The following is a 17,332-nucleotide window of genomic DNA, read 5'->3' on the forward strand; positions in this document are numbered from 1 at the left end:
ATTTCTTTCTCGAGTGATTCATGACCCCCTGTGGCTGAAGCCAGTTACCTGGGAGCCATATCTCCTGCAGGAGAGACCTGGGGCAATGGATTGACTGAAGGATGAATAGATGAATAGATCATCCCTTTAGGCTGTACCATCCTTCCATTCATTCACAATCTCTCTTCATTCACTCCTATCTTTTGTTTTCTCTCTCTTTTTTTTCTTCTTGCTGAAGAGACATTCCTCGTACATTTAAAGCACTCTTTACTCCATTCATCCAACTCATTCTTGGTGTTCCTCTCAAGCTCATTTCTTTTATGTTAGTCTTTCTTTACTGGCTCTGGCTATATACCCACACCATATCAACACTCTTTAATCTACCTTATCTGACAAGGTGAATACAGACGCTCCTCTACTTACGTTCATTCGTTTTACGTTTTTTCGATTTTACGTTTGAACTGACTAAAAAATTTTTTGTAGTTTAGCGCGCTCTCCGTAGTTCAAACGATACTTACGCACGACGCAGTGTCCATTGTTTACATGGCACAAACGACAGACTGAACGTGCCTTGCCTCCTCCTCCCCCTCCTCCTTCTCCTCCACCCTCTCAATTTATGTAGCTTGAATTTAATTTATTTGAAATTAATGTTGTTATTCTACAATGTTATGTTTATAATTAATGATTTAGGGGTGTTTTATAAGATACGGTAATAGAATTTATGGATGTATAGTACAGTAACAACTTACGTTCATTTTCATGTTACGTTCGGCCGTTCGGAACCTAACTAAAACGTAAGCTGAGGAGCGTCTGTAATATTCTTTGCAGATATTAAGTAAATAATGAACATAAATTATAGTAGAATGGACAAATGATGAATACCTGAGGTGACTTTGTACCACAGCCGGTCATACGTGTCTTGCCCAGGTGACATGATTGTTTCACCAAGACTAGGATCATGCTGAGAGGTGAGAAACACATGGCGTGTGCAATGCCGTGCCCATGTGTTAGCAACATGCACTGCCCTGGTTGAATGGTACTTTGGAGATGTTATAATCATGCACAGCAGTCTTGGACGGGATGATCTCAGGTCTGCAGCACCATCACCCTCATTAAGACCTGGTGTGTCCTCCCACAGGCGTAACTGAGAAGGAATTGGTGGACTGGGCACATAGGTTTCCCAGAAAAACAGTGAACTGAAAGAAATTTCTTAATTAAAAATCTTATACCTTTTGATATTATAAGAAGCAAATTTAATAACATTTATCAGTATATTCAATTTTACTGGTAAGCATGGTGAGCAACTTTAGAGAATGCAAATTTAAGAGGAATTTTTTATACTTGTGCACATTTTCGAGGAAAGTTATCTTTTCTCACATTCAGGCAATTCATTTAGTAAATATAATCTGATTATAACATTCCTGATTTTAACCTCTTGAATATGATGACACCTATGTATGTCATGAGCCACAAGTAGGGTATATGGTATATGAGGATGCTGGTGTTGGTTTCTTGATTATCTTGCTGTAGCTGAGTGACCTCCATATTCTGTGAACAGGCTTGATCACATTTTCTGTGATGTTATATTTTGTGATGCACATATTGTGATGCATCACTGCACATCAGGCAACCTAATGTGTGCATGAATATTGGACTAATATTGAAGAGACTAAAGAAATATTAAACACTAGAATACAAGGAAACTACAAAATATGGGCTTTTAATTTCCTGAAATGTCAGTAAGTAAAAAAATTGTATCTTAATCAAAATTTCTTTTGCCAACACAGTCCAATTTGTCCAAATTAATAGTAAACACTAAATTCACTTTTATTTACCAATTCTAAACAGAGGCAAGTTTTTCTCCTCCCATTACAGGGTGCTAGGGGAGATTTAAGGAGGCTAGCAGAAAAGGGGTGGAAGAAGTTAAAAAGTGACTGTGCATTCTGTTTCGAGTGGGGTTAATCTCCAACCATAAAAACACGCTACATGATTGGTATATACTGTAGGTAAATTTCCTTGTATTTCCTTTTCAGGCCAATTAAAACTATTTTAACACCTCTTTGCTGTAAAGGGTTACTGAGTGCATAGTGATATGTGGTTAATATTTTAGGGACTTTAGAGGCACCCTTACAGATCAAAACCACACAGAAGTTATCTATATCTTACAAGAATCCCTACTTATAAGAGTTTTTTTAAACTTTTGCTATCCTTCCTGTCTGCTGCTTCCTTGCATCTACTTTTCACCATATGCTCCTGATAATGAGAAAAATAAAGAGATGAAATTCTAAACAAGTTAAATAAGTACATGGACTTTTGAAGAAATATGGATGTAGTGGTGTTGGGGATCTAAATTCTAGAGTAGATTATCCAGTGGATGGACTAATAGGAAAATATGGTATACTGGAAAGAAAAGAAAACAGAAAGTGTTGAAGAGCATTGAAAAACAAAAAATCATAAATGCGTTAGGATGGTTGGTGGGAGGATAGTCAAAGGAGCATTAATAGATTATGCAGTGGTGCCCAAAAGGATGATTGGAAGAATTCTGGACCTGAATGTTTTTGTGGGAGAGGTTTGATGGAATGTCCCATCATCATTTGGTGGAAGAAGATTGGGAGTAAATGTGAGATGGAGAATGACAAGAAGGCAGGGAGGCAGAGAAAAGATGAAAGTATGTGAACATACTCCCTAACCCCCCATCCCCAACCCACTCCCTTCCATGCATCACAGCATCATTCACACACAACCATTCCCCACCCTCCATTCTTTCCTCAACAGACATCCCCTTTTATTCCAAAGCCCCTTTTACCCCATCCACCCATCTCATCCCTGGTCATCCCCTCATGTTCACTCCATCCACCTCTGCCTTCCACACTTCTTTTACTAATCTTTCCTCACTCATTCATTCTGTATGTCCAAACCATCCCAATACACTTTCATTAACCTTATGTCCCAACTCCTTTTCTACCCTGCTCTCCTCCTCTCCTTCTCATTCTATCCAGCCTAGTAAACCCTACCATACTTCTCAGGCATTTCATCTCAAACACATTTAAACTCTTCCTCTCTTATGTTCCACATTTCTGCCCCATACAGTGCTGTCGGCAAAATCAACCCTTCATACAATCTCCTCTTAGCATCCATTCCCAAATGTCTAATTCTCATTACACTTTTTTTAATTCCCCTATGCATTTACTTGCTTCTCTCAATCTATATTCTACCTCCACCTGAACTCCTCCCTTTCCCACCATATTTGCCTCCAAGTATCTAAAGCTATTCAATTCCTCCAGTTTCTCTCCCTTAATACTCACTTCCAATTTGCTGCCATCCTCTCCCCTTGTACATCTCATCACCTTACTTTTACCCACATTTACTTTTGACTTCCTTCTTTTGCACATCTTCCCAAACTCCATCACTTCCTTAATCTCTCCTCTAATCCTGTTACAAGTAGTGTCATCCACAAACAACAACTGGCTTATCTCCCATTTTTCTCCATTTTCTTTAACTATCTCCAATTCCTGGCCCATTACCCTTGCACTTACCTCTTGCCCCATCCCATTTATGTATAAATTGAACCGTGGTGATAATGACACATCCCTGGTGAAGTCACACCTTTACCTCAAACCACTCAATCTCTCCATTTCTAATTCTAATAAATAAAATAATACAAAATACATAACAAATTAATAAATTGATATGTATATATATATATATATATATATATATATATATATATATATATATATATATATATATATTACTACCTCTCATTAACAGACATTAATTAGCTGTGTTTTTGCTGTGTTTTTGGTGCTGTGCCATTACTATGCCACCCAAAAACCACTCCAAATCAATGGATTATCCACACCAACGGACACCGTTACTCCCTTTTTAGTCCGTTAATGAGAGGTAGTACTGTATGTGTATGTATATATATATATATATATATATATATATATATATATATATATATATATATATATATATATATATATATATATATATATATATATATATAAGAATAAAACAAGTAAATAATTTTTTTTGGAGGGAAGTGAAAAAGTGTGAAGAGGTGATTCAGGTAAAGAGCAGAGGTAAGGGGAATGGATGGATAGTTAATGAGACAGAAGGCTGAGAGGGAGATGGGTGGAATATTTCAAGGAGTTGCTAAATACAGAGGTGTACTAAATTTTGATTGTGGTGGTCAGAGATGTGGAGAGAATGCGATGAGAGGAAATCATGAAGCTTTTATGAAAGCCTTGGACTGTCTGTTGCTTTAATTTGAATTTAATTAAAATGTCAAGATGCTTCTAGTTTACAAAGAACTTTGCAGGATCAAATTAACTATGCTGATATCTTGTCAACATGCACTAATATGAAGTAAAAAATAGACAAGGCACCTATCACTTAAACAAGAAACAAAAACCACACTAAGATACTTATGTTCAAGACACCATCCATCTCTAAGAGTCTGCCTATTTTTTTCTTCTAAGTACATTTAATTTCTTATCTGCCCTTCACTGTGAGGTCTTTCTTTTGTACGGTGAAGGTCATGCGTCCATCAAATGTGAGCCCCAATATTTTAGGGTTTTTGTCCAGTAGGAGTGGTTGGCTCTTTAATCTAATAGGTGGTTCTTAGATTCATGGTATTCAGGGGTAAGCTATATCATAGAGAACTCCTGAGAGCATGCAGACATTTGCGATTATTATGACGCAACATCGCACATCGGGCAGCTAATGCTGCCAGACCTGCGATGTTCCCCGGAGTGAAGAGGTTAATGTTTGTTTAAGAGAGGGTAGAGTGCCAGAGGACTGGAGGAGTGCCTGTATAGTTCCGCTTTACAAAGGAAAGGGGGACAAGTGTGAGTGTAGTAGTTACAGAGGGATCAGCTTGTTGAGTGTAGTTGGGAAGGCTTATGGGAGGGTCTTGATTGAGAGGATTAGGAGAGGAACAGAGGGAGTAATTGGTGAGGAACAGTGTGGTTTTAGGACAGGTAGGGGATGTGTAGATCAGATTTTTGTGGTAAGACAGGTATGTGAGAAAGCTATAGGAAAAGGTAAGGATGTTTTTTGGGCTTTTATGGATCTGGAAAAGGCTTATGACAGGGTAGACAGGAGGGCACTGTGGGAGGTACTGCAGATATATGGGATAGGAGGAAAGCTGTTAAGAGCAGTCAAGAGTTTTTATGAGAGTAGTAGAGCTTACGCTAGGATTAGAAATGGAGAGAGTGAATGGTTTGAGGTAAAGGTGGGACTTCGTAAGGGATGTGTTATGTCGCCCTGGCTGTTCAATCTTTACATGGATGGGGTGGTGTGAGAGGTGAATGCAAGGGTAGTGGGTCAGGGGTTGGAGATGATTAAAGAAAATGGAGAAAAGTGGGAGGTGAGCCAGTTGTTGTTTGCGGACGACACTGCGCTTGTAGCAGGATCAGAGGAGGGATTGAGGAAGTTAGTGACAGAGTTTGAGGTGTGTGAAAGAAGGAAACTGAAGATAAATGTGGGCAAAAGTAAGGTGATGAGATGTACAAGGGGAGAGAGTGACAGTAGGCTGGAAGTGAGCATTAAGGGTGAGAAACTGGAGGAAGTGGATAGTTTCAGATACTTGGGTGCGAATGTGACAGGAAAGGGAGGAGTGGGGGTGGAGGTAGAATGTAGATTGAGAGAAGCGAGTAAATGCCTTGGTGGATTAAAAAGTGTATTGAGAAATAGACATCTGGGAATGGATGCTAAGAGGAGGTTATATGAAGGAGTGAGTGTGCCAACAGCAATGTACGGGGCAGAAACATGGAACATGAGAGAGGAAGAGAGAAGGAGTTTGAATGTGTTTGAGATGAAATGTCTGAGAAGCATGATAGGGATTACTGGGCTGGATAGAGTGAGAAATGAAGAGGTGAGGAGGAGAACAGGGGTGGAAAAGGAGCTGGGAGATAGGGTTGATGAAAGAGTATTGGGATGGTTTGGACACATGGAAAGAATGAGTGAAGAAAGATTAGTAAAAGAAGTGTGGAAGGCGGAGGTGGAAGGAGTGAATATGAGGGGGTGTCCTAGGATGAGATGGATGGATGGGGTGAAAGGGGCTTTACAAAAGAGAGGAATGTCTGTAGAGGAAGGATGGGAGAGGACAGAAGATAGGGGTGAATGGAGAAGGGTTTTGTATAGATGAGGCTGTGATGCATGAGGGGGAGTGGGTGGGGATGGGGGGGTGAGGAAGTATGTATGAGAAGAAATTTGATGCAGCCTGAAGGGATTTCTCCCTGTCTTCTCCTTTCCTGCATGAGGGGACGGAGAGGGGGGGTTGCTGAATTTATGAAGCAGCCTTGCTGTGGATGTGCTGTGTCTTGCGACATTGCTTCTGACCCAGGGCAGTGGACAGGATGCAGGGATGACCCGTCATCCAGGAGGTGCCAAGATAGGAGGGAGGGAGGAGGGTGGAGGGGAGTGGAATATATGGGAAATGAATTGGGTGGGAGTGATTTCTATGCCTTTTTCTTTTTGGCTACCCCCCATGTAAGGGGGAAAAAGCCTTTGGTATATGTATGTATGTGTATGTATTAAAGGAAGCCGTATGGTACAATAAGTATCACTTCTGAAGGTTATAAAAATGCCACCTCTCTCACCTGTGACACCTCAGAGTGGAAACTTGGGGAAAAAGCACTGTTGCCACTTGTCATGGAATTTATCCATAGTGTTATAATCCTAAAAAGTGATACTCAGTGTATGCATTAAAAATCAAATACCACATAGGTGGGAAATATGAAAGAGGCATATATACTAAGGTTGATTTGGCAGAATGGCTAATAGTAAACCACAACATATGGCACACCTTGAATAGACTCCTTGAAGCAGACTATACTATATATCACTTTGCTAGTACAACATATACATAGATCCGTATAGGTCCATCAACTGTACAATTATACCAGACTGTCAACTTAGAATTAACCTCTTCAATACAAGTCAAATTCTCATGTGCAGCATTGGATGCCTAATGTATGATGCATCACACTACTTGGAGTGTCTAGTAAACTAGACACTACGAGATACAAAGGCAGGACACCACGAGCATTGCTCCCCTTCCTGCAAAATACAACTAGGTAAAAGTCACTGCTGTATTACCCATTCTCTTTCATCCTGAGTAATAATAAACACAGAAAATGTGATCAAACCAGTTCACAGAATTTGGGGGTCACTCAGCTACAACTACAAAATAAACATAATCAAGATGCTGACGCTGGCAGCCTTGTATACCCACTCGCACCTCATGATGTGTTGGCGTCATCATATCAAAGAAATTAAGAAATATCAAGTCTCATGAGTGAACCCTAACATCAGAAGCTCCTTATGATTAGTGATATTGCACAGTACTTACCCATAAATCTGTATAAGAATGGCACATTTATAGACCACGAAGACCACAATGACGAAGACCAGCACGGGTATAAACAAGGACCTCATCCGGCCTAAGATAAATCGCATGTTGAGGACCATGAGCAGGGTGGTAACTGCTGAGGAGGAAGAAGAGGAAGGAAGAGGTAGTTGAACTGGCAGCAAGCAATGTGGAGATAATGGGCAGCTGGCATGTCAGTAAGATGGTGAGTACTGTAGTTGGTCCTTCATTTATAACAGATAACAGTTACTTTGTTTACAGATAGCCATCACTATCAGGGTATTTGTCTACCAAAGTGCACATTGTGATACACACTGCTTAGATGTCCATTTTTCTCAAACTGTAAACACACCTGACAAGACTTGTTTAAGAAAATTCTATTCTTAAGGACTGATTTCTTCCCATACATTAAATTGGACTAGCCCCACAAGCCAAGTTGTGGACCAGGCTGGCAGGGATGAAGCCATCTTCAATATGAATCTGACAGAGGAAATATCATCGACAAAATTTTATTAGTCTATGGATTCGATCACTACATGGCTGAGCATTCTTTATAAGGATTATTCCACAAACTACCAAATCACCCACTTTCCTGTCATAAGGGACAGCATAACTTACATCTAGGTAAACATCCATCTACATCACTTTATTGCCTAATTTACAGCCTATAAAATCCTGCTTTACTCATCTGCTGATCCTTCCCCTTCCCATCCACTGTTCAGCAATCCATCTACAGTTAACCCACTCCTACTGTCCCCTCTGGAAGTGGTGACCCTGCGAGCCAGATGTCAAAGAGAACCATCTCCCAGCACTGTCTTCAAAACTCAACCTTATCTCTGATACTCAGTCTCTGGAACGGGCCCAAGGAATCTCTAACAACTGCAACTGTATTTCTTCCATATTTTCATGCAAGGAGAGCTGATAACCAATGACTGTTCCCCTCCTATCTATCTATATACCAAAGACTTCTTCCCCCTTATAAGGGAGGTAGCCTCCCAAGGGACACACCCACTCTACCCATTCCACTTCCATATGTTTCCTTTTTGTTTTCCTTTTATCTGAGCTCCTCATGGATGAAGGGTCATGCCTGTCTCCTGCCCACTGCTCAGGTCAGAAGCAATGCAGCAAGACATAGTACCTTCACATTTACACAGGAACCCTCACTCCTCATCCCCTTATACAAAAATAGAGATGAGGAGAAATCCCTTTTGGCTGTGCCAATTTATAGTCTATTCCCAACCATTCTCCACTCACACCTATCTCTTGCTTTCTCCCCTCCCTCAAAGCCCCCTTTACCCCATCCATCCATCTCATTGGTCTTCCCCAAGGTTCACTCCATCCACCTTTACTTTATACTCTTTTTGCTAATCTTTCCTCACTCATTCTTTCCACGTGCTCAAACCATTTCATTATCTTTCATCAGCCCTATCTACCAGCTCCATTTTCACCTCTAGTCTCCTCTTCACCTCCTCATATATGTACCTATTTCACTTCTGCATCCCTTCAATCCCAAGTCTCCACCATATGCAGTGTTGAAAGTACAATAACCCCTAGATATAATCTTCTCTTTGCATCCATTCACAGATACCTATTTCTCATGCCACTTTTCACTCCTCCAAGACAGTTATTTGATTCTCTCTGTCTATAATTTACCTCCACCCCAACTCCTTGATGTGACACTTAATACCTAAAGCAGTCCATTTTCTCCAACCTCTCTCCTTTAAGACTTACATCCAACTTACTACCACCCTCTCCTGTATCTTGTTTTACCCACATTTTCAACTTCCTCCAATCACATATTGTCCCAAACTGTCACTAATTGCCTCAAACCCAGCCTCTACGGCAGTTATCAGTAAAGAAGTCTATGGGAGGGCCCACAAACCAACCAGCAGCTATGAGGCTAATACCCTAACCTGGTACATACATATACCAAGGGTTTTTTCCCCTTACAAGGGAGGCAGCCAAGGTCAAAGGCATAAATCCACTCCCACCCATTTCATCCCCACACACTCCACTCCCTCTTTTCTTGGATCCTCCTGGATAATGGATCACCTCTGCATCTTGCCCACTGCCCTGAGTCAGAAGCAATGCAGCAAGACACAGCACATCCACAGCAAGGTCGTTTCATTTAATCTGTGACCCCCCCTCTCCATCCCCTTGTGCATAAAAAGAGAAGATGGGGAGGAATCCCTTTGGGCTGTGACAAAATATCATTCACACATACTCCTTAACCCCCCTCCTACTCCCTTCTATGCATCACAGTATCATCCATATACAACCATTCTCCACTCACCCCTATCTCCTGTATTTTCCCTTCCTTCCTCAATAGACATCCCCTTCTTTCCCAATGCCCTTTTTACCCCATCCATCCATCTCATCTTTGGTCACCCTCTCATGTTCACTCCATCCTCCTCTGACTTCCACACTTCTTTTACTAATCTTTCTTCACTCATTCTTTCCATGTGCCCACACCATCCCAATACTTATTCATCAACCCTATCTCTCAGGTCCTTTTCCACCCCTGCTCTCCTCCTCACCTTGTTTCTCCCTCTGTCCAGCCTAGTAACCCCTACCATACTTCTTAGGCATTTCATTGCAAATACATTTAAAATCTTTCTCTCTTATGTTCCATGTTTCTGTCCAATGCTGTTGGCACAATCAACCCTTCATACAATCTCCTCTTAGCATCCATTCCCAAATGTCTATTTCTCATTACACTTTTTAATACACCAAGGCATTTACTTGCTTCTCTCAATCTACATTTTAACTCCACCTCCACTCCTCCCTTTCTTGCCACATTTGCCCACAAGTATCCAGTCTTCCTCTTACCATTGACTCTTCTGTTATCATCTCTCCATCTGCACCTTTTAGCTTTTCTTCTCTATTTGATTCACCTCTCTTAATTTCCTTCCAAATCATTTTTCTATTACTTTCAATTTTTTCTGTCATACTGTTCTCTCATTTCACATCTGCTCCCCTTTATCTTATGCTTTACTTCTCTTCTATTTTCTGTGTACCTCTCATCTTTCAAACTTGGCAGACCTAATGCATTTAGTCTTTCCTCGTATGGCTTATCCGCCAAGCTGGGAACCAATTTGGTTGCTGCCTTTTGTATTCTCTTGAACTTGCTTATGTCCACTCTGTATGGGGGCTACCACTGATGCATATTCTATTCTAGGACTGATCAGGGTTTCTACATGGTTTTTAATCACCTCTTTGCATCACTCCTTTCTTATATGCTACATTTAAGCAAATACATAATATCCCTGCTTCATACGAGACAGCACTTAGGTGTGGAGGGGATAATGAAGTGGTGTTCAACAACGATAGCAGAGAGATGGGGGAAGGTATGGGGATCTATATCTATTCACTTCAGAGAAAATGAAAGTGAATATATTAGTATCCTATTTTTTATTTACTTTTTTTGTAAAATTCCAGAAACACATGACCACAGATATCTAACATAAAATTTACATTGTCCAATATCTCCTAACCTAACCATTCCACAGAAAAAATAGAATTTTTGAATACAAAATAGAAAAAAAGTGAAAAATGTATTTGCAAGTTATTGGAGCAGAACTTATTATTATTATTATTATTTTTTTTTACTTTTGTCCTTTTTAAACTGATCTTAACTTGCTGAGATGAAAAAACGAGTGTTCTTACCTACATTAGTTTACTTTGAAGGTAAACCTTAAAGTTTACCTTGAAGGTGGACTGAACTTGTGGATACAAACAAGCTATCATTCTTGAAATAAACATGCACATTTACCCAAGCAGTCAGCAGCCACAAGTCACCCCTCCTGTATAGCAGGCTAATCTATCAACAATATGCTTTATCACCACAGGTTCATTTTAGCTTAATTTGAATATACAAGGAATGTTTGTAATTTATTTTAACATGTTTAGATGAAAATCTAAAAGAGTACTGGTACAGAGGGTGCAGAGGAAATAAAAACAAAGGAAACATTGAGAGACCCAGGGATGTGGATGAGTGATGACTGTGGCTTCAAAGCACACATAACTCACATCACTATAATGAGCAATTACGAAATTGGCACCAACACTCTCAGAACTATCATATGAAGAGAGACTAGCAAAACTTGAGCTACAGACATTAGAGCAAAGAAGAGAGAGAGAGGAGACTTGATAACTATTTATAGAATCATGAAGGTGGAGGTAGAATGTAGATTGAGAGAAGCAAGTAAATGCCTTGGTGGATTAAAAAGTGTAATGAGGAATAGACATTTGGGAATGGATGCTAAGAGGAGACTGTATGAAGGAGTGATTGTGCCAACAGCACTGTATGGGGCAGAAACATGGAACATAAGAGAGGAAGAGAGGAGTTTTAATGTGTTTGAGATGAGGTGTCTGAGAAGTATGATGGGGGTTACTAGGCTAGATAGAGTGAGAAATGAGGAGGTGAGGAGGAGAATAGGGGTGGAAAGGGAGTTGGGAGATAGGGTTGATGATAGAGTATTAGGATGGTTTGGTCACATAGAAAGAATGAGAGAAGAAAGACTAGTAAAAGAAGTATGGAAGGCAGATGTGGAGGGAGTGAACATGAGGGGACGTCCTAGGATGAGGTGGATGGATGGGGTGAAGGGGGCTTTGGGGAAGAGGGGAATGTCTGTTAAGGAAGGACGGGAGAGGACAGAAGACAGGGGTGAATGGAGAATGGTTGTTTATGGATGATGTTGTGATGCATGAGGTGGAATGGGAGGGGATGGGAGGTGAGGTAGTATGTGTGAGCAAAATTTGACACAGCTTGAAGGGATTTCTCACCGTCTTCTCCTGTTAAGCATGGGGGGATGGAGAGGGGGGGTCGCCGATTTAATGAAGCGGCCTTGCTGTGGATGTGCTGTGTCTTGCGGCACTGCCTCTGACCCAGGGCAGTGGACAAGGTGCAGGGATTACCCATCATCCAGGAGGTGCTAAGATAAGAGGGAAGAGGGAGGGTGGAGGTGTGTGGAGTGTATTCAGGGATGGAATGGGTGGGAATGATTCTATGCCTTTTCCTTTTTGGCTACCTCCCTTGTAAGGGGGAAAAAGCCTTGGTATATGTATGTATGTATGAAAGGCATAGAAACTATTGATAGAGAGGATCTAATAAAATGGGATAGTAGAGATACAAGAGGACACGGAAAGAAAATCAAGAAAGACAGTTATAGAAGAGACCTAAAAAAGAACAGCTTTCCCCACAGGGTAATAGACGTTTGGAACAAGTTAGATGAGAATGTGGTGTGTGCAAAAATGATACACGAATTAAAAAATAGTCTAGATAAAACGAGATATGAAGACGGGACACCATGAACATAGCTCCTCTTCCCATAAAATACAACTAGGTAAATACTAGTGCTCCTCGTAAAATGAGTGGGTGGATCCTCAGGACCTTTAAGACCAGGAAGTCAGAGCACCTGCTACCTCTGTAGATGACCCTGATAGTGTCAAAGCTGGAGTATGTATGCCAACTATGGTCTCCATACAAAGTCAAGGAGATACGAGAACTTGAACAGCCCCAGAGGGTATTCATGAAGGGGTTAGATAGGGACTCCCTGAATTACTGGGAGAGGCTGGAAATCTTTAATCTCTATTCACTGGAGTGACACAGTGCTGTATAGTGACTTGTAACTGGAGAGTCTAAGAGGGCACAGCACCAAACCCATCACTAAATGAAGGTGGTATCAAAAGGAAAGATATTACAAAGGACTTGCACACCTATTCGATATATCAATACAAAATTAAATATAAATTTGGTAAATTAAAGTACATCAACATAATATCTGTTTTCTGGTATTTTTTTTTCTTTTTTAGAAATGGACACCTACATGATATAGCATTAGAAAATTAAACATTAAGTTTGTAAATTATAATACATTAACATAATATGCATTTTTCTTGATGGAAATCAATATCAGAAAAAATTGCTAAAAGTGATACACAAACGAACAGTCATGGTGACTCCTTGAGATGCCACCTTTGTTTCAACAGATTTGGAGGTCGAAGATGACCCGCATGATCTCTAGAACTACAGGTACTGCATTACTAAATGCGGGTTGGGTTAGGTAGGTAGGTTAGGCAGGTATGTTTGGTCAGGTAGGTAGGTAGGTTAGGCAGGTATGTTTGGTCAGGTAGATAGGTTAGGCAGATATGTTTGGTTAGGTAGGTAGGTTAAGTTAGAATACTTACTTAGTTACTTACTTAATAGACAAAATTATCATACTTAGTTCTTTATATCTCCACATCTACCAAAACAAGGATGGCATCTCATCCAGTTGCAGTGGCTACATTCCTTTGTGTATCACTTTAACTTTTTCTGTTATTGACTTCCACCAAGAAAAATGTACATTACATTGATGTACTATAATTTACAAAATTAATATTTCATTTTCTATTGCTATATTATGTAGGTGTGCACTTCTAAAATTTTATGCACTTCTAAAAATCTACCCATTTTTCTTGGCAGAAATCAATTTTGGAGGAAGAAGAAAAAAAAAAAAAAAAAAAAAAAAAAAGCTTGCTGAAAGGGATACACTACTAAGAGGAGCTGCAACACAAGCTTCAAGACACCATGTATGTGTTGTCTGTTCAGTCCCATACAATCATATACTTCCCTGACGATGATGACCAACAACTAATTTTGTGAAACTTTTGTGTATATGTATGTCTAATTGTATTTCATATTGTTGAATAAACCTTAACTAACTAACTAACTAACCTCTAAGGATGCTAAATGCATACCCCATAGGAGGTCAGGCTAGGCTAAGTTAGGTTAGACTCGACTAATTTATTAGACTTCCATTAGTTCATCTTTTACAACAAACAAAAACAAACGTGGCGTCTTAAGCTCACTGACATCTGAGTTGTCGCTATTGTATTGCTTCTAGAAACTTTTTTGTTATTGATTTCTACCAATAATGACATATATTGATATAATTTACAAAACTTAAACTAGTATACTGTTCAGGTGTGCACTTTTTTTTTAGATTTACCAAGGGAATTACCACCCCTCTTTTGGTAGGACCTGTGAAAGGAGGTCCATAAGCAGCTGGTCCCAGCGACTGAAGATGATCCTGGTGGAAAGCTTCACCTGTGCTGGCCCGACTCTTTAACTGTCTCCTAACCAAGAGAAGGGACCTAACAGAAGCATGGAGGCTTTCAAGAGGAGGTTAGACAAACTCCTGGACAGCATCCCACATGAACCTCCAAATCTGCATAGGCCAAACCTCATGAGGAGCGGCAACAAATTTGATAGCAAACCAGTTCCAATACATGAGGCTCAGCCTCAGGCAGAGATGTGGGAGGGGTGTGTCTCTAGACTGGCCATGGTGCTAACACCAAAATTTACATATAATAAGTCCTACAAGTGCTAGTACTTAGAATCATAAGAATGAGAGGGGAAGGGGGAACAAATCATGTTGTTGGAAGACACCCTGTCTGCAACCACAACTGTCAACTGTGGATTAGCACAGCAGATATTTAAATAACTTAATAAGTCACTGTGACTGTGCAGTACTAGTATGTGCTAGAGAACTGCAAAGAACAGAGTCGTATGGTAGAATTGCAACACCTCGAGTATTTTTACTTTGAAGTACCAAAGATATGACAATATTTTCTTGATACACCGATAAATCAAATTATATTAGTGTAACAATAGCTAATTGTTGACAGTAACATGTTAGTACTTACTGCATGTGGAATACAGCATGCGAGAACTAAAGCAGCTGTGTTACAGTATAATGTCAGCTTGGTTCACACCCTCACCTTGGGCTGTGACTAACTCGTTGCACACTTTTGTACACTTTCGTAGATAACACGTCGCAACCTTTTGAACACCTGTCTCTCCTTGAATGTAAACAATTATTAGACAACGCATAACAAAAGCGTTGTGCAACACGCATCTCGGCAACTGTTCTATTTTACTTATTTGATAATTCACTTAGTTATATCTATATAACAGAGAAACTGGTCTTCTAAACTAATAAAGGCATGCCATGCAGATAGCAGGTGCATAGTAAAGGTAGGGGGCGAGGAAACAGAAGAGACCGAAATAATTTCCGCGGGCTGACCGAGGTAAAGATATATCTTATCTTGAGTACGCATCAATCATCCTAGAGTATGCAGGCAACGTGGTGATGATAGCTGAGAATATGTACGAGATCAATGAAATATTCACACCATTCTAAAATACAGCGGGGAGGACGAATAGTCCTTCGTCACTGACCGACTATATAGAATATTTGAATGGAGACACGATCTATGTATTTTATATATAGGAAGTAATGACATAAAGGATGATACAGATTCTAGGAAACTTACTAATGGCATAGTTGAGATTGCAGTAATGAAAAAGAGGGATTGTGAGGCAGAGGTATGCCTAGGTCTTGTCGAACCAAGAACGCTTCCGGAATGAGTCAGATCATTTGCATACGGACGTGCTACTCCGTTGCGAAATTCACCACTTCTAACCCCAGCATCCTTACTGCCTATGACCCTAATTTGTGCAGCGTGATTATAGGATACCGGTATACACAATAAAACATATATTTGTTGTGTACCGTATAATTAAGAGAAAATTAAAGAATATTTTTTCATAGATGATAGAAAAAATAATTCCCTAGACTGCAATGTGGTTGTCTTAGTATTTTCTGAAAAAAATATTGATTTAAAAATAAAACAAATCCATAAGAATGATAAGATCAGAATATAATGATTGATCATATTGATAAGATTACATAAGGAATTTCCTTGCTTTGTTTCTGGCAAATTCATGAATGGTGTTATCAGATCTCATTTCCTACAAGCGCCACAATGCACGTGATTATAACAAGAACTGAGCAAGAGGGTCTGCCCCACATCTATCATATCCCTGACTTCCTTCCATTTCATTCTTTCCTTCCACTAAATCCCCAAATCCTCCCTCCCTTCCTCTCCCCCATCTTATCTATCCTGCCCTCTAACTAAAAAACAGATTGTCAGATTCAATGCAGAGAATTATATGACTTGACAGTCAGTCTTAGTCCATGTAACTCCTCAGGTATGTCTTAAGCTTCAATTTGCCGAAAGACCTTTCACAATAGGCAACTAATATTCTCACAGTCAGTAAAAGACTCAGTGCAACACAAAGGTTGGAAAATCCTTTGCCATAATTTTCAGTGGAAACTGAGTCAAACTTAACATTTTTTCACGTAGACATTTTAGCTATTGGCTTGCAAAATAATTATACAGATTTTAAGATTTGTATTTAATGTCCCTTTTACAGAAAGGATAAGGGAAGATATTTCATATTTTGTTTATTCTAACGCAAAAATCGTCGATTGCGGTAAAATATCCAGGACTTCTCTGAACTCCTTTTTATTATCATTATTTCGTCAGGCCTGTGGGCTGAAAGCCCAGGATAGAATTGCCAACCTCAGACATGTGCCCCCGCTCTTTCCCATATGAGGCCTCTGGAAGGAGAACAAAATTATAGAGGTACAAAACTCAGTTGAAAAAATAAATAAACAAATAAATAGGAAATAAGGAGGTTGAGAAAATTCCAGACGGCTCATTTCAGTAATAGTCATCCCTATCTGGTCCAGGTAGATGAGGGGAACTATGTTTACCTACCACTAGTCAGTTACACTAGGAGGTCGAAACTCTATCAAAAGGGAACCATTATCGGGTCATGTGAATACGCTGATGATCCACCCTTGCTGAGAGTTAATACTACCCAAAATAATTACAATAACTTAATACCAGGATCAGGTGGTAGCCGAGGGCTCGCGAGTTGGAAGACTGTCCGAGAAAATTGGCGAGCAGGATTGGAATCAGCCTGTAGAGACGGAACGAGAGGGGTTGAAGCAACCGATTCTCAATCACGATCCCCGTATTCATTTTGGAGGACAAGGAGTTAGGGTTAATCGAAGGTCTTCCCAGCACTTATTAAGGTAACGGACCCCCAGCCGAGTCGAGTTCCTATGTACCCCGAAC

General features: G+C 40.1%; 1 protein-coding gene across 6 annotated transcripts in view; it reads right to left on the reverse strand.

The window, feature by feature from the left end:
• Positions 1-15,461, reverse strand: part of LOC143032132 (glycoprotein-N-acetylgalactosamine 3-beta-galactosyltransferase 1-like) — a 40,474-nt gene extending 25,013 nt beyond the window's left edge. The window contains exons 1-3 of one of the 6 annotated variants that reach the window (XM_076196592.1): positions 15,125-15,451; positions 7,343-7,478; positions 862-1,175 (exon numbers count right to left, since the gene is read on the reverse strand). In XM_076196592.1, the coding sequence (XP_076052707.1) occupies positions 862-1,175; positions 7,343-7,478; positions 15,125-15,236 (562 nt within the window). In that variant the 5' untranslated portion in view covers positions 15,237-15,451. Of the gene's footprint in view, positions 1-861; positions 1,176-7,342; positions 7,479-15,049 lie in introns of all 6 variants that reach the window. The other 5 variants (XM_076196614.1, XM_076196600.1, XM_076196621.1 and 2 more) reach the window with 5 other exon arrangements.
• Positions 15,462-17,332: the final 1,871 nt, after the last annotated feature.

This window comes from Oratosquilla oratoria, chromosome 1 (genome assembly GCF_046742065.1).
Source record: "Oratosquilla oratoria isolate Oo_2021 chromosome 1, ASM4674206v1, whole genome shotgun sequence".
Taxonomy (NCBI): domain Eukaryota; kingdom Metazoa; phylum Arthropoda; class Malacostraca; order Stomatopoda; family Squillidae; genus Oratosquilla; species Oratosquilla oratoria.